This window comes from Rhincodon typus, chromosome 7, assembly GCF_021869965.1.
Source record: "Rhincodon typus isolate 14 chromosome 7, sRhiTyp1.1, whole genome shotgun sequence".
Classification (NCBI taxonomy): Eukaryota; Metazoa; Chordata; class Chondrichthyes; order Orectolobiformes; family Rhincodontidae; genus Rhincodon; species Rhincodon typus.
In genome coordinates this window covers 46,771,499-46,790,483 of record NC_063338.1, presented here as the reverse complement: position 1 = coordinate 46,790,483, position 18,985 = coordinate 46,771,499, and the positions used below count along the sequence as shown (strand labels likewise).

At 38.8% G+C, this 18,985-nt stretch overlaps 1 protein-coding gene across 1 annotated transcript in view; it reads right to left on the bottom strand.

Annotated features, from left to right (window-relative positions):
• Positions 1–1,582: 1,582 nt before the first annotated feature.
• ubr3 (ubiquitin protein ligase E3 component n-recognin 3) overlaps positions 1,583–18,985 on the bottom strand; it is a 331,038-nt gene continuing 313,635 nt past the window's right edge. Inside the window, exons 38-39 of the mRNA XM_048599210.1 lie at positions 17,158–17,297; positions 1,583–4,126 (exon numbers count right to left, since the gene is read on the bottom strand). Of these exons, the coding sequence (XP_048455167.1) occupies positions 4,009–4,126; positions 17,158–17,297 (258 nt within the window). The 3' untranslated portion in view covers positions 1,583–4,008. The remainder of the gene's footprint in view (positions 4,127–17,157; positions 17,298–18,985) is intronic.

The window sequence follows — 18,985 nt, the reverse complement described above, 5'->3', positions numbered from 1 at the left end:
CGAGGCTGCTGACGTGCTCCTCACCAGTAAGCCTCTTTTGCTGATTCTGAGGTTGCTGAAGTCCCATTGCCAGTGCTTCGTCCTTCCTTCCTCTCAGCTGTTGCGCCTTTTCAAGGGCACCCTAATACCTGGTTGAATGAGGCCTTTGGCAGGTGGTCTGTCTTTTAGTCCAAGACCTTTCATTCAGATACCCCTGTCTTTCCTGAACTCATTCCTTGGGATTAAGTGCTGCTGCCCCAATGTCACTGGTACCATTTTAATCCCTCCTGCTGTAGTACAGCTAACCCAGTGTCCATCGCTGGCTCTCTAATGGCTGAATGAGTAAGCCAGCACCAAGCTCCCATTTAAATAAACATAAAGAATTGTTGATGCTGGAAATCCGAAACAGAAATGTGTGTGCTGGAGAAACACATCAGGTCTGGCAGAATCTGTAGAGAAAACAGTGTTAACATTGATGCAGGGTCACTAGACTCAGAACGATAACACTGTTTTATCTTTACAGATGCTGTCAGACCTGCTATGTTTCTCCAGTTCACAGTTTTTGTTCCAAGCTCCCACTTGCTTGCCACCTCAAACACCTTTAATTAGGATCTGGTCCCCGCTGTTATTTTCTTCTTTCCCACCGCTCATTTTTGTCTGATTATGTTTCTGTGAAGCATTTTGGGATTTTTTCTACCTTTAAGTACTCCATAAAGTCTTTGCATTATGTTCTGATCAACATCACACCAGGCAAGATAAAAGACAAATTCTGGAGTGCCCAAAAGATAACTGATACCTAGAATTCTAGTGGAAGCAAAAACTCCAATAGCTGTAATAAAGCGATTAAATATCTCATGTCAGTGTTCAAGTTTCTGCAGAGATAACTTAATAAGTTATCTAGATGCTGTAATCTTTGTGACAACATAATAAAATGACACAAAACAAAAGACTTCTTACTTTTCCAGTGGCTAGTGTTTCAAGCTTGGATGCTGGTAGCCAAATAACACTGGACCACTTTGAAGTTCAGAATGGCAATGTCTTCTATTCACGAACTAAATTAACAGTATACTTCCTTTTGTAAATACAGTGGTACTCCATTATTTGTTAAAACAGTGCATATTTCTTGTACCCTAAACAGTGAGCTTTGGCATACTCCGCAGAAAATTTTGGTGACTTTTTTCTAAAAACTGTAAGTAAAAAATTGAAATGTATACACTTAAGAATTGATGTTTATGAAGACTTTTAAATTGTTATATATAAGCATTTGAATGTTTCCAGATGCCACTAAAGTAGAGAGATTTCTCAATCTGAACTAACGGACAAAAATAAATACTTGATGAAATCTTCGTTACAGCAATTCAACATTGTAGCAGCTTGAGAACAGTTGCCCAAAAGGTATGTTATGGAAGATGGCATTCCTGGTTGAAATCAACCTCCTGCTACAATGTCAGAAGCAAATATGCAGAAGGTGTCCATTTGTTAATTTTTTAGTTGGTACATTCATTCCATAAAAATCCATTTGTAAAAGTGAACTTTCTATTTTTATCATATAGGACATGTGAGTTGTTAGTTACTGAAAATCTTACTTTAAAAAAGACACGCATGATTTACATACTTTATTAACATATTTTACAGTCATATTTTGATTAATCCCAAGTTTTCAATATGCCAGAAAATGTTCAGCTTTTACAGTAATGTACTGTATTTAACATTCATTCATACAGGGTAACACACTGGTGAACACTCAATTTTTATCTCAAATTACACACCACTTATTTGATGATATTAATTTGGTTAGTGGGTCTTGGAAAACATAGGAAAACTAAAATAAAAATCCAGCAGCATATATGAATTCAAGTACACTTTTAAATCATCTGCATATCTAGCAATCAAACTGCACTAGTATGGGAACAAAAAGTGAATGAAAGCCAATGACCATCCTTCAGAGTTAGAGCAATAAAGAATACTCCATGTATACTTATTGGAAGATGATTCATAATTAAATACCATACTGACAGCATAGTAGGTACAATTACTGTACTCATTGCTGTCTGGTTTTTAAACATATACTGTTGGCTAAATTGTTGAATTATTTAATGCTGGCAATTAGATATAAAAGTTTAACTACCATTCTGCTCTGCACTCAGGGCCTTTCAAATTCTTAAAAGAATCCTTGACGTATTTGTCATTAGATATTATTAAGTCTGTCAGTTATTTTTGCACGTCAGATATCGGTATAATCACTAAATCACAATTTTTGTAGAATTTTTAAATACTAATTAAAGAGAAATTGTATCTAAATAAACAAAATACCTGATTACCCATTATACATCAAATTTCAATAGCTCCCAATGTTTACAAATACGAATCATTCCAAACAATCTCACAATCTAGTCCATGATAACTCTGACAGGACCTATCTATTAACGGGTCGCTTTTCTGTACTTTTGAATTGCAGCATATAATTAATTACTCCCTTTAAGATGTGATTTTATAAAATTCTTTAAGTTTTCATGATTTGTATTCAGAATTTTCACCTTTTTGTGATTTAGTATACAGAAATGTTTGTTGATAGGTATGTGTACTTTTACATTCGGTATAAATATGACTGAAATGCTTTTTCCCTCAGAACACCAAAACCAAAATCAAACTCATTTTATGCAGTTTGTCTACTGGAATTTGGATTTGTCCAGTCTTGCTATATTTTAATCAGAAGCTGTATATTATTTGCTAAAGATTGCTGAATTAAAAAAGGGAAAAATAGACAAGAAACAAAATTGCACATCTTCAAAATTGAAGATATTTCTATAATGAAAAGAAAATATGAGAAGTGCCCACAAATTCTTGCAGTTAAATTTTGAATCCCATTTGCACTTTGGTTACGAGAATACATTAGGACTGTTCATTTCCCACATCATCTGAATGTCTGCTGTTTAGTAAATCAGATAAAAAAAGGTGGTAATTACACTGCATAATTGTAATACAAATAAACCTAGTGCTGACAGTGGTTGTCTGAAACAGAAATTTGCCATAGGGAGGGCCTGTGTATTTTCATTCTAATCATTGCATAACATACCACAGTATCCAATTTGAATGCTGATTGGATTAAAGTTGGTCAAGGTTGCACATTTGTAATGAGAAAATTCTTCTTTTTATATGGTGACCAAACTTGGTAAACACACTATCTCCATAAGGTGCTTATAAATTGCAAAGCATAAAGCTAGGCTCCCAAATAAGCAATTTATTAAAAAGATATTTGTTCTGTTACTAGCAGCAGTCAGTCCGAATATTTCTGTTGCTCAGTTACCTTTAACAAAATAAGAAACAAAATTTCCTGAGACTGAATGTTTTACAGCCTATTTTTGTTTTAATTAGGAAGTTTCTACAGATTGAAGCCTCTTTTTGTAAAATCCTTTTAAATAAACTGGGCACGTTACAGTAAACTTAATGAAAATTATTATGGCCAGATATAAATCAAAACCTCTTAAAGCAAAGAAAAAAACTCAGCACAGACTAATCAGAAAAAATGTCACAACAAATGAAGCAGGCTTCAAATAATTAATTTCTAAATAGTGTACTGCCATCAAGTGTATAGGACCAGATTTCACCCTCCTATAAATGTGCACTTTTTCCAAGGAAACAAAATTAGCAACCAACCCTTCAAAAATAACACATTATATCAATCTTGGCCATATTCTATAAACATTACATCTATTTTAGTGAGGAGCACACAAATTCAAATTGTGCTTTTTGTACACATACTTTGCTACAATTTCTTCATTATGACTAATAAATAAAACATCCTTTAGTCTATAGAAGATAGTTTAGCCCATTTCTAGAGACAGGCTTTTAGCTTTGCTGGGATTTTTCACAGAGTGCCATAAAACGGATATTAATAGCACCTTTGCAGAATAATGATCTTGTGGTTTGTTTTGTAACAAAATGGCTATTTTTAAAAATAAATTTCACAACATTTGTATGAACTAAAGCTTCTTGATGACCATGTTTCAGGAAAGATCTGTAAGTCAGTTATAATCCATTGTAATGTGGCCCCCATCTCTTATTGATGTGATCAAAGGTATGTGTCACCCACTGTTGCTCCAAAACTTTATAGCGTTCACTGCACAAGTACAGTGGTTTACCACGTCTGTAAATAAAAGGAAAAAATTAATTCTAACAAACATAACATACACATTTTAATTAATCATAGCTCTCTAATACACTACTGAAATGCAAAACAAATGTTTAATCTACTTTACTATTGAGAGCAGATAAACGTTTGGTGGGTGAGAGAAGAAAGAAATTGCACTTGTTCTAGAAGGGCTTAAAATCCCTCTCTGTATCCATTTATCCTAATTACACATTTCAAGTTCGTATATCCACTGTATTCACTTCTGATGCAATGCCAGGAAAAGACCAAGAAGAACTTGCACTGATTTAGTGTTTGTCATGACCTTTCGACAGCACTTCAGAGCCAATAATAACAATCACTGTTGTAATGTCAGAAACATAGTAGTTTGCACATGAAGCAATGTTCTGGGAAAAATTTTCTCCTGGTTTTCTTTCTCAATGCTTTCTCACATCAGTATGATTGAGGCATTGAGCTATAGAGTTTCAAAGGAGGGAGCACAATTGAGGTTACCTGGCTATTCTCTGGGATGGCAGGACTGTCTCACAAGGAGAGTAAGGCAATCGTGCTGATTCTCTAGAGTTATGAGACCTGGTGTCATGGTGGAACAGTTGCTAAAGGTTGGCATGCAAGTGCAGCAGGCAGTGAGGGAAGCTAATGGCATGTTGCCTTCATAGCGAGAGGACTTGAGGGTAGGAGTAGGGATGGCTTGCTGCAGTTATACAGGGCCTTGGTGAGCCCACACCTAGTATTGTGTGCAGTTTTGGTCTCCTAGTCTGAGGAAAGACATTCTTTCTATTGAGAGAGTGCAGCGAAGGTTCACCAGACTGATTCCCGGGATGACAGGACTGACACATAGGGAAAGACTGGATCAACTCAGCTTGTGCTCACTGGAATTTACAAGAATGGGGAGGTGGGGGATCTCATAGAAACAGATAAAATCCTGATGGGGCTGGACAGGCTAGATGTGGGAAGCATGTTCCTGATGTTGGGAAAGTCCAGGACCATGGATCACAGTCTAAGAATAAGGGATAAGCCATGAAGGACTGAGATGAGGAAGAATTTCTTCTTACTAAGAGAGTTGTAAACCTGTGGAATTCGCTTCCAAAGGAAACTGTTGGGAACAGTTCATTAGATATATTCAAGAGGGAGCACGATGTGGCGCTTGCAGCTAAAGGGATCAAGGGGTGTAGAGAGGAAGCGGGAATGGGATACTGAAATTGCATGATCAGCCATGAATGGTGGTGCAGGTTCGAAGGGCCAAATGGCCCACTCCTGCCATTTTCTGTGTTTGAAAAACGAGGTGATTTCACTGAAACTTACAAGATTTTTACAGGGATGACAGTATGAATGTGAGCAGGATGTTTTCCTTGATTGGTGTATCTAGAACCAGGGAACGAATCTCAGAACAAGGGTTGAGCTATTCAAAAGTGAGATGAGGAGGAATGTTTTCACTCAGGGGTGGTTAATCTTTTGAACTTTCAAATCAGAGAGCTGTGGAAGCTGATAGATTCCTTGAGACTAAGGAAACCAAGCAATATAGAGATAGTGCAGGAAAATGGCATTGAGGTAGATGATCAGCCATGATCTAATTGAGTGGTGCAGCAAGACTGACAGACTGAATACTCCTGAAGACCTTGATTAGATCACCCCAATCTGCTCAGAAACTGCACAGAATGTGTATTCTGGTTTTTAAGTCAGCAAATTTAGATACCGTAAACATCTTTTGTTACTGTGGTTAAGCAACTATGAGGTGCTGCAATTGTGAGGAAGAGAAACTTGGAAAGTAAGAGTTTAAAAATGGTAAATGAGCAAGAAGATCTGGTGGCACAAATATACAAATCACTGAAAGTAGCATACATGTTAATAATATCATAAAAATACAAATACGCCCTGTGGTCCAGTTCTAAATGAACAGAAGTAAAGGCAGGGAGCTAATGCAAAACTTGTCCAGAACCTTAGTTGGATCACACTTAGCTAAAGACTGTTCTGGTCAGCATAATATAAAAAGGTCATGCAGGCATAAAGAAGCTGAAAAAATAATTATAGGAAGAATACCAGAACAAAGTTTATACCTATCAGAAATCTATCTTTGACAAAAAAGAAAGCTGAGGAGTGACCTAAGATTATGGAAGCGTTTACTAAGGCGCATGTTGAATAATGTTTTCTTTTTAGGCCAATATCTTAAATACTGCAAAGCAAATCCACAGGGAGATTAAATTCTCATTTTCACAGATAATTATTCCTTCACTAAAAACTAGTAATTTAAAGCGATGTTCTGAAATGTTATTTGCAATTTCAATTTCAGGATTAATGGAAGATACACATAGATATGGGCAAAGTTAAATTATATTAAAATCATTACTACAATAATTATATTAAAGTAATTTCACAGAGGCCAAACAGTTAAAAAGAAACCCTTTCCATTTGACAAAACAAAGGTTCAGTTAAAGGGATAAAAATCCAAAAACATCAAAAGGGCCATTGAGTAAATGTGTTGAATGATTACCTCCTTTAAGTATTTACAGTGTATGTACAGTGAAAAGGTGTAACTGTGAAACCCACACAAGCTAGACATACCAGGTAAACAGGCAAAACAATAGCAAGTAGAATTTTTTGAAGCGGTGACAAGGTGGCAGACAGAAGTTAAGTTAATGGATGTTGTTTATGTGGACTTTCAAAAGGCCTTTGATAAGGCCCGTCACAAAAGACTGTAAGCTAAGGTGGAAGCCCATGGAATTGAGGGCAAATTACTGACATGTTTAGGAAGTAGCTCGGAGATAGCAAGAACTGCAAATGCTGGAGTTACAGTCAATACACTGTGGAGCTGGAGGAACACAGCAGGTTAGGCAGCAGCAGAGGAGCAGGAGAGTCGATGTTTCGGCTGATGAAGAGTCCCGACCCGAAATGTCGACTCTCCTGCTCCCTGACCTGCTGTGTTCCTCCAGCTCCACACTGTATTGACATGTTTAGGGAACTGGTTGAGTGGCTAGAAACAGAGTTGGAATAATGTTAAGTACTCATTGGCAGGGTATATGAGTGGTGTCCAGCAGGGATCAGTGTTGGGGCCTCAATTATTCACAATATTCATTAATGATTTGGATAATGGCATAAAAAAGTTAAATATCCAAATTTGCTGATGACACAAATTTGGGGAGCATTGTAGACAGTGTTGATGACAGCATATTGATAGGTTAGGTGAACTGACAAAGCTGTGGCAAATGGATTTTAAGATAAGTGTAAGGTTAACTATTTCAGACCAAGAAAGGATAGATCAGAGTATCTTTTTCAGAAGGCACAAAGTTAAATACAGTCAATGACCAACGAGATTTGGAGGTTCAGGTTCGTAGCTCTTTAAATTACCACAAAGAAGTGCAAAAAATAATCAATAAAAACTGAAAGAACTGCAGATGCTGGAAATCAGAGTTAACATTTTAGGTCCAGTGACCCTTCAGAACAGAAAAATAGTCAAGCTAATGGAATGCTTGTCTTCATATCTAAAGGGCTTGCATATAGGGATGCAGATGTTATGCTGCCAGTTATACAAAACCCTAGTTAGACCCTGCTTGGAATACTGTCAGCAGATCTGGGCACCACACCTTAGGAAGGATGTCTTAGCCTTGAAGGGAGTTCAGTGCATGTTTACAAGAATGATATTATGTGGATCCAAACGTTAAGCTATGAATAGAGATTAGACAAATTAGGTCTTTATTCTCCAGAATTTCACAGGTTAAGGGGTGATCTAATCAAGGTCTTCAGGATATTAACAGGGAAGGTGAGGCTAGATAAATTATTCCTACTGGCTGAAGATTCTAAAACCAGGGGACATTGTCCGAGAATTAGGGCCAGGCCATTCAGGAAAGATATTAGAAAGCACTTCCACATGCGAACAGTAGTGGATTTTTGGAGCTCTCTCCCTTAAGCTGCAGTCGATACTAATTTAATTGTTAAACTTAAATCTGAGATAAACGATTTTTTTTATTAAGCAAAGGTATCAAGGGATATGGGCCCAAAGCAGGCATACAGAGTTAGGCCACAGATCAGCCATTATCTTACTGAGTGACACAACCCATTCCTATGTTCCTAAATAAACTTTAATAGAGACTAGTGAAAACAATTGAACCTCGGTAGGAAAATAACGCACAAGTTAAATTGCACAAATTATAGTGAAGTCACAACGATGACGCAAGACTCCCGGAGCCTTTATAACCTCAAAGCACCCCACTATCTCAAAACGTCAATAAAAAAAGTTAATGAAGTGTTGAATTGTGTGGCTAAACCAATGCATGATATCAGATTATGTTATGACTGAATTATAAATGCTCTGGTCTGACGACAACTTCAGTATTACAATTAATTCTGTGTTTTTATTCATTCATCGATGTCAGCAACACTAGCTGTGCCAACATTTATTGCCCACCCCTAGTTGACCTTGAAAATGTGGTAGTGAGCTGCCTTGAACCTCTGCAGTTCACTTAGTGTTGGTATACTGACAATGCTAAAGATACAAAGAATGAGAAGCTGATTCCTTGTGTCAACAATCTGAGCAATGAAAGATGATTGGAGAAATTTAGGCCTTTTAGCCCGGAAATGAGATGTTCCCTGGTTCTTGAAACTTTCACCAACTAATATAGTTTCCCTCTGTCGACTCTGTCTAGAACCCTCATCATTTCAAACACCACTATCAAACCCCACCACAATCTTCACTTTGGAGAATGATCCTAGCTTCTCCAACTATCCTTGTATGTGAAGTCCTTCAAATCTATGTCATAATTCTTCGAATCTTTTCTGCACCTCTCTAATGGTTTCACATCTATTCTTAAAGAGGGCCAAAATGAATGACTTCACACTTTTCTGCAATAAAGTTCATCCTAGTATTTCATCTACGTTCTTTTAATGTACATATCCTCTTCATGGTTCACGATATTTCCAATGTTTGACTCATCCAGAAATTTTGAAATGGTGCCCTCCAGACCATTATCTAGGAAATTACATTTCAAAAAGGAAAACCCACTGTATACCTTCCTCCAGTCTGAAAAACCATTCATCACAATCCTGCTTCCTGTGTTCCGCCACCCTCCTATCCATGCTGCCACTGTCCATTTTATTCCATGATCTTTGATGTTACTGACCAGCCTGTAATGTTGCACTTTCTCAAATACACTTGGAAGTCCTTGGACACCACATCAACTCATTAACCTCATCAAGATGGTACGGTTAAGGAGTACATTTAATGGATTGGATTTCACCATTTTGTTTCTACGAGGAATGTCAGTTATATACATGAAAGATAAAGATTTCTCAGGCCAACAGGAAAGTGTTGTGCAGCCAATTTAAGAATCCAGAAGTTAACTGCATTTCCAATTGTTAAAATAATAATAGAGATAACTGCATTTAATATTTATTTGCATAAGCTCCTGAAGGTGTTTGTTTTTGCCGACTATTCAATTAGAAGCTAAGCAGAGATTCCACTCTATCTTCACTACATAAATGTGAGTAACCTGATCAGGTTTTGGTAATTTTGATCATTGAACATTTTACTTCTCTGGATTAACTTACGCGTTTTTCTTTAAAGTACATGTTCACAAGGCAAAGCATTTTCTATTAAATTTGGTGTATATGATTAAAATGTATCACCATGACCACACAAGTGATTAATCAGTAAATTCTTTGGGCAACATTTCAGTACGACTTAGTCATCAGTGATTGCTTGCAAATGAGTATGATTGTCCACCTAGGAAATTCCATGTTATGGATTCTGTGGGTCTTTGTATGATTGATGAGCTTGATCCTAGAGCCGCCTCTCCAATAAGACACTTGGCAGGTGTTTTCAGGAGATAGAATTGGTCCTTGGAATAGGGACTGCTGGCATTTCATTCTCAGGCTCCTTTTCAGTACCTTCTCTTGGCAATGAACGTTCTCGAAGAATTGTCTCCCTTCAGTCAGGAGATTCCTCCAAGTCAGTTTCTTCTGAGCTAAGGTCTCTCAGGCATTGACATCTGTGATGCATTTCTTGTGGTAAGCCTTCAAGGAGTCTTTGCAGCACTTCCTTTGCCTTCCTCTCATTCGAGTTTCTTCCCTGAGCTGGGCGAAGAAGATATGCTTTGGCAGTCAGAAGTCAGGCATCCTAAGCATGTGGCTGACCCAGCACAGTTAGTTTTGGATGATCACGGCCTCGAAACTGTGCTAGTTCCTCCTTTTAGAAGATGCAGATGTTAGTAGTCCTGCCATCCTAGCTGACAGGAGAATCTGTTTCATACAGCATTGAAAATATTCCTAAAGGGCCTTGAGGTGGTTTCTATATGCAGTCTAAGTTTCTGAGCCATATAAGAGATTTGGTATCAACAGATCCCTATTTGATTCCAGTCTTGACCTCAAAAATTTGTATCAAATTTCAAGTGGGACCATCGCCAACATCTTCAGACAGAAGATGTTGATGAATTTCTCTAGACAGCCAGCCCTTTGACAGGATCTTCCATAGCACATCCCCATTGCCTGAGTTAAAAGTATTGGCCAGGCCGATGAAGGCCATGCATAAAGAGTGGTTAGTGCTGTTCCTGATATTTTTCTTTAGAGTTGCTCAGCAGTGGAAGTTATGTCCATGGTTTGGTCAGATGCCACACTAGCACTCAGGACGAATTTCCTCCAAGACTGGGAGAAGGCAGCTAGTGAAGATTCAGGCATGATCCCCCTGGCAATGGAGAGTAGGGAAATTCTTCAGCAGTTCCCACAGTACATTTGTCTCTTTTCTTGAAGATTGTGCTGATGGCAGCATTCCTGAGATCATGAGGAATTTCTTCTCTGTCACATGTTTTCAGAATCAAGACGATTGACCCGACAGGTAAGCTCTGCTCCTCCAAAGAGTCATCGAGCTGTACAGCATGGAAACAGGCCCTTCAGTCCAACTCATCCATGCTGACGAGATATCCTAAATTAATCAAGTAGCATTCACCAGAATTTGGCCCATATCCCTCTAAACCCTTCATATTCATATACCCACCTAGATGTCTTTTAAATGTTGTAATTGTACTAGCCTCCAACACTTCCTCCAGCAACTCATTTCATGTACGCATCACCCTCTACGTTAAAAAGTTGACCCTTAAGTCCCTTTTAAATCTTTCCCCTCTCACCTTAAACTGTGCCTTCTAGTTTTGGATACCCCTACCCTTGGGAAAAGACCTTGGCTAATGACCCTATCCATGCCCCTCAGGATTTTATAAACTTCTATAAGGTCACCCCTCAGCCTCCAACACTCCATGGAAAATAACCCCAGCCTATTCAGGCTTTCCCTATAGCTCAAAACCTCCAACCGGGGCAACATCCTCGTTAATCTTTTCTGAACCCTTTGAAGCTTCACAACGTCCTTCCTAAAGCAGGGGGACCAGAATTGCACGCAGTATTTCAAAAGCAGCCTAACTAATGTCCTGTACCGTTGCAACGTGACCTCCCAACTCCTGTCCTCAATGCACTGACCAATAAAGGCAAGTATATCAAACACCTTCTTCAGTGTCCTGTCTAGCCCGAGTTTGAAAATTTCTACTGAAATCCAGTCTACTCCTGCAACTTTTCCATTCATGTGCTGAATGAGATGTCAACTTATACCACACTAGGTGAGAGTCCAAAATCATCTTTGATGAAGAGTTAGGGGAATTTCCTCAAACACATCTTCATCTACGACAGTACCATGGTTTTGGAGTTCAATGGAGAGACATTTTCAAAGAAGGCTGATGATTTCTCTGTCTCTCAAAAGGATTCCATGCTTATTCAGCACTGATTTGAGCCCTAGGGTGTTGGGCCCATATAATGCCTTGGTGGCACTGAGACGGCTCTGGGAGTTGCGTTTGTCGGCAAGGAGTTGCAGCTGGTTAGCTTTCACAATCCAGCATTGATTCTTGATTTCCCTAATTCTTCTTGTAACTCTGCCTACGCCATTTGATGAATTCTGCTCTTTGCATCACTGGTGATGGAGTTTTGCCAGGCATGGAAAGCATTCAGAGAATCCCTGGAGGTAGGTCATTCGGCCCATCAACCCTCCGAAGAGAATCCCACCCAGACCCACCCCTCTACCCAATCCCTGTAATCCTGCATTCCCCATGGCAAATCCACCCAGCCTGCACATCCCTGGACACCATGGGCAATTTAGCATGGCCAATCCACTTAAACTGCATATCTTCTGGATTCCTCTTCTTGTTGATGAGAACCTGGACAATGTGGTCATTATCATCAAATTAGTCTTGGGTGTTTCCTGTTCTTGTAAACGATAGTTTATTCACAGTGAAAGACGATGGCTGTCTTCAGCTCCTTCCATTTTTTTCTCCACTCAATTAGAGTGAACTGTTTGAAAATTATGGTGAACACATTGTTTGATGTTTGCTAGCCTGCTTGGTTCTTGAAATCACTCTAGGATGAACTTTTTTCTGAAACGTTTCTTCATCTTAGCTGCTTCTGGTGAAAGCTGATGGGCAGGTGGTCTGTTCAGTACTTATCTGCACTGGTCAGCACATTGGTGATGAGGACATCTTTTTGGTCTCAGAATCAAATGATGATGTAGCCTATCATGTGCCAGAGCTTTGATCACCGATGTCTCTGGGAAGTGTTGAGCTTGACGTTTTGGCAGAACACTGTACTGGTGATGACCAGCTGGTATTCCACACATTTGGCAAGCAGGAAAATCCTGCTGGAGTTTCAAATCCCAACTCCTTCCTCTCTAACGGTTCCTTTGCAACCCTGATGTTGAAGCTCCCAGGGAGGACAATTTTACTTTCCTGAGCAATGTTTCTGACTATGGTGTCTATGGTGGAGCAGGAGCCCTCTTTGGACTCATCAATGGCATCAAAGATGAGGCATAGGTACATACACCCGTTGCCTGCTGCTTTTTGGAAGGTTGTAGACAACAGAATCACGAGGTGATCGTTATGCTGACAGGGAGCTCCAATGATCAGTTGATGTGTTCATTCTTGATGGCAAATCCAATTTCATGTTCAGAACATAGTTTTACATGATCCGTACAACTTTCAATTCTCAGCAAAAATGAAAATATAAAGTTAAAGCCACAATGAGATCAGCCACGATCATATTGAATGACGAGATTGAATGTTCTGAATTCATGTTTATTTGTACATAAGTATCTTTAGTTAATCAAGAGCATTTCATTTTGCCAGGGCCAACAGTTAAAAATGATCAAAACATTTTCAAACAGAAAAGCAGCCATATGGAGCACGAGATGACCAACATAATCAGTAATTATATACTTGTGAACAAAAATAGACCAATCAATTCCTTGAAGCAAATCGGTGTTCTAATTTTAGATTTATTTGCTCATGAGATAGGGGCATCGCTGCCTTAGCATTCATCAATTGACCATCCGTAAACTGCCTTAGAGACAAGCATAAGATTTTGATACAATGCAGGCCATATGCTGTGCAGGTACTTCCAGAGGACTGCTGGGGAGGTGGACCAGGCATCTCACTCAGCATAGATGGAGCATTGATACTTACAAATCACGTAATTGAATCAACGCCTGCATTTGTTATTCCGGATGGTCAAGTCTGCAGGTTTGGACGGTCCCGGTGAAGGAGCATTTTGAACTGCTGCAGCGCTGTAGCTGTATTAGAGCGCTTGGCCAGGGTCATAACTAGTTTTGAAGCACAAGTCTTCAGTATTATAGCTGAAATGTTAAGGATCCATATCACTGCTGTTAAACATTGCACTTAGTTGTTTTTTTGCTATCATGTGAACTGAATAATGCTTGCTTAAGATTGGCACATATAATCGTGGGGACTTCAGCCTCACTTTTTGCACCAACAATATAGACCCATTATTCAGGATGGAGATGTTTGTGAAGCCTCTGCCTTATGTTAATTGTTCTGCTCACACCACCATTTACAGCTCAATATGGCAGGGCAGGCTAATCTGGAACTTAGTTATGTTTTAATTGTCTTTGATTAAATTTCTTGGTGACCTCACCCAATAAATTATTTTCAATCTCAGTCTTGAAAACATTCAATTAACTGAAAATCCACAGCTCTTTGAGGGAAATATTTCCATTATGAGGAGCCCATGAGCTTCTTTGTTACAAAGATTAAGACAATCCAATCAGCTATCTGTCACTCCCTCTCTACACTATCTGCTTGGCCAAATATCCTTGTCCTAACAATGAACTTGCATCTTTCTTTAGTTTCTCCAACTTCCCTTCTGTCCTTTCTGAGCTCATATTGCCCATGAAACTCTCATACTGTTCCCTCCAACCTATTTCAACTAAACTGCTGATCACCCAACATCGCTCCCTGCCCCCTGTGTTAACTTATACTGTAATTAGTTCCTCATCTTCAGTTAGTGTCCGTCTCTCCTTTAAATCTGCTCTTAACATCCTCCTTAAAGACTAACCCATGACCACACCATCCTTCCAAAATACTGTCCCATCTTTAACCTCCCTTTATCCAAGTCCTCGAATGTCGTGTCACCTTATTTCCCCAAATGCATCCCCATTTTTCCCAGAGACTCCATGTAAATCTTTCCAATCAGGCTTCCACCTTCACTGCAAGACTGAAATAACTGCTGTTGAGGTTTTAAATGGCATCCTATGTGACTGTGAGAAAGATAAACATTTCCCCCTCATCCTTTTTGACCTGTCTACAATGACTGACCCCACCATCCTGCTCCACTGGTGTCACTCTAGGTTAAATTTCTCTCAATTGGTTCCTTCCTAGTCTAGTTATAGACAGAGATTGACTTACAATAGCGTCTCTTTCTGTTCCTGCACTGTTACCTATAGTGTCACCTATAGATCAATCCTTACCTCCTTCCTATTTCTCATCTACATGCTGCCCTTTGGCAGCATCATCCAAAGATCGGTATTTGTCTTCACATGTACACTGATGACACTCAGTTCTACCTCACTACTAACTCTCTCGATTCCATCTCTATTTTTAAACTATGAGAAGGCTCATCTTTGATTTAGAAACTGGATGAGCAGAAATTTCCTCTAATTAAATATTGTGGAGATTGAACCATTAGTCTGAATCTTCACAGGAGCAGCAATCACTGGTGAATTGCTGCTCCACTACTACTTTTCTGCAACGGAGCCCCGTCTCTCTGGCCAGGTCTTCTTCAGAAGTGTGGAGCAGTCTTCCATCAGACTGCTTCCTTGTAGCACAGATAATTGACTAATTTTTACTCTCATTCTCTGTTTTTACAGCACAGTAGCCATATTCTGCCAAGTGTTTTTTATATACTAGAATTCCTAGAAACATTTTGAACAGCTTTTCAATGTGTTATTGAATGAGTGTATGGGTGAAGGAATGGATAGATGTGTATGTGTGTGAATTTGAGGGGTAGGTGAGGAAAGTGGATAAATGCATAAGATAGCAACTGAGTAAGATGGCAGAAGTGAGAGAAATTGGGCCAGGCCACTGAACCAGGAAGGGTTGTTAGGTCCGTGGCTAGTCAGATTGGGTGACTGGCAATAGTCAAATAAGGTTGCGGGTAAATTGGATAGTGGGACCTGGTCAGATTGGGGTGAGAAAAATGAGTGTTAGGTAGTGGGGACTAGGCAGAGCGGGTGATGAGAGAGATGGGTGGTCAGAGGGATTTGTTGGTGGAAGAGGGTTTCAGATGTATTATTACCAGAAATTACACTAGCAATTTTCTGTCTAACATTTCCTGGATAACTATCCAGATAGGTAAAAGGGAACTGTCTAAAGTCTTCAACTCAGTTCAGAGCTGGAGACTTCTGCAGACAGTCCCACGGAGCAGCAGAATCATCTTTTGAAGTTCAAATTTCCTGGGCACTTTCCTTGGAGTCAGTGCGCCTGGACTTCAACAAATTGGAGAGTGGTAGTATGGACCATTGTTTTGGATTTCTGCTTCTAACTCCGCTGTTCCTTAACTATTGATTCCATCCCTCTTCATGGCACAAGTCTGAGTTTAAGCCAGTGTGTTCACAACTTCAATATATTTGATCCTGAAATAAGCTTCTAAACTCATATTGTGACATCCCAAAGACTACCTGTTTCCATTTCATAATATTGCTCAGTCACCCTATCCCAGCTGAATGGTCTTTGTTATCTCACTTGAATATTTCAATACATTTCTGCCTGGTCTCCCACACATTCCCTACATAAACCTGGAGTCATCCAAAACCCTGCTGCTCATATCTTAAATTTACAGAAAGTCCTGTTTTCCTATCATCTTGTGACTGTCATACCTGTTGATGTGCTGTATATTGGTCATGACTATGATTACGTATTGATTTAAAATTCTCAGGCTTTATATCAAATCCCTCCATGGATTTGTGACCATCATCTCTATATTCTCCTCCACTCCCAGTCCTCCAAGATATCTGTGCTCTTCTAATACTGGCCTGTTGTGCATTCCCAATCATAGTGGCAGTGCTTTCAGTTGCCTAGATGCCATGCGCTGCAGTTACCCCTCTACAACTCACTACTTTACACTCCTCTTTTAAAATGTCATTCTTAAAACTGACTCTTTACCAAGTTCTTGGCCATCTGACCCAATATCTCTTTATGTCATGTATTATTTTGCTTAAGAATTGTCCTAGGAAGCACTTTGAGGATGTTTCATTACATTAACGGTGCTATACAAGTTGAGGTTGTTATTTCCACTACCTCTTGTAATGCCTCCAGATTTCATTACAGAATGGACTGACTTTAATTTTAAAATAGAATCTCTTGTTCTAGATTCCCCTAGTAGGGGGATAGTTCTCTTGTGCCTTACCAAATACATTTTCTATTTTAGAAATCTCAATTAGACCATCCCTCATTCTCTAAACTTAAGAGAATATAGCCAAGCTTATGCAAACTGTCCTCATAATTTACCCCTTTAACCCCTGTACCTTTGGATGAATCTGTGCTATACCCCTCCAAGATAAATATACGAACAATAATGAATTAGCACGTTTTTAGGTCAATTCAAAGGCTCACAGTCATTTTGTTTATCTGAATGGCGTGTCATGCCTTCAAATTACCAGTTTAGTAAATTATCACACTGCTGCTCCTAATTTAAGAAACACTGTCAAAACCATTTTTTACCTTAGATCTCTGTCCTCTTCACCATGAGAATCAAGGTAGACAGATCCCCACAAGCAAAAACGGTGCCCACGAATTATGATGATTACGGAGGCATTAATCAGAAGGAATATTCCTGTTCCTGCTCCACAGTTCTGGGAATGCTGATAAGTAATTTAGAAAAAAAATTCCTGTAAACATTTAATCCTGAATTAACAAAAATTACCAAAGATAAGATTAACTTTCACTTTAGATACAGATATAAATCTAAAAGTAGCTGGTATGCCACCACAGTACAATTCACCCAATTTTCCTTTCATTGATTTTGACCCAGCCGTTAGCCACCAGCTTTCCGGTAATTCCAAAGTGAAAGTTTGTCCCAAAATCTGTTAGAGTTGTTAAGAAAGTTAGTTGATTGAACATGCATAGTTAACATTATCATAAATGGATTCAATTGTGTACACTATAAGTCAGTTTTACCATTCTTTATATGTAAATATTCTTTAGGTTCTACAATCAACTCAGCCATAGAAGACACACCTCTGGAACACTGTGGCATAGTGACCCAGATTAATGGTACAGAGACATGAATTCAAAGTCAGCCACAGCAACTGGAGCAATGAAAATGCAGTTGAATAAATAGAATGTGAGCAAAGATCTAGTTTCAATAACCATGGCTGTGAAATTAATGGAATGTCAAAAAAAACTGGTTTGCTTATTTTGTTTAAGGAAGAAATCTGCTGACCTACCCTGTTATTAGCACCACTATTTCCAATAAGAGCAGCAGGGTTATGCAATTGATTTGTTTATTTATCCCTCAATTAATATCCCAAAAAGCACATTATACAATCATTATCACATTGCTCTTTGTGGGAGCTTGCTAAGCACAGTGATTACACCTCAAAAGAAATTTACTGGCTATAAAATAGAGTCATTGAGTCATACAGCACGGAAACAGACCCTTTAGTCCAATTCGTGCCGACCAGACATCCCAATCTGACCTAGTCCTATTTGCCAGCATTTGGCTCATATCCTTTTAAACCCTTCCTGTTCACATATCTAGATGTCTTAAATGTTGTAATTTTACCCACCTCCATGTCTGGCTATATAACGTGTTATATAAATGTAAGTCACACAATTTATTACTCATTTTAAGAGCAGGAATCTCCAACAAAAAGCCAATGGTATCATTAAATCAATGACTTTGTTACACAATTTAAAAAAAAAACTCAAACAGAAAATGGCAACACAGCGAAGTCCCACTGTTTGTGGGAATACTTTCCTCAAAAACTGCCTGAACAGTGACTTTTCACAACAGTGAACATGGCAGATTGTTCACATGCAATGTGTACTTTCTAAACCTGGAGACATGCTTTTTTTCTTTAAAACTGCAGATAAGAGAATGTAAGATTTTGTGCAAACAAGGTTGTCCAGTAAATTTTGCCCAGATAAGCAAAATTTTTGGAAAAAATGGACATGTGAACAGCACACTTGATTATATTTAGAAATTAATAGAGTATAGTACAGCATAAAAGGGTAGACTGTTGAACAATGCCCAAGGTAGCAAAACAGCCAATGGTCAGAAAACTACCTTGCATGTTCAGAGAGATTTTTAATTGTATCAGGTGTGAAGACTCAAAAATTTTATCTTGCTGCTTTTATGTCATATAATTAACACAGCACCTTTCATCAAGGGGAGGCAATGGCCTAGTGGTATTATCACTGGACTGTTTAATGCAGAGACCCAGATATCATTCTAGTGATCGGGGTTCAAATTCCACCATGGCTGATGGTGGAATTTGAATTCAATAAATATCTGGAATTAAGAATCTGATGATGATCGTGCATCCAT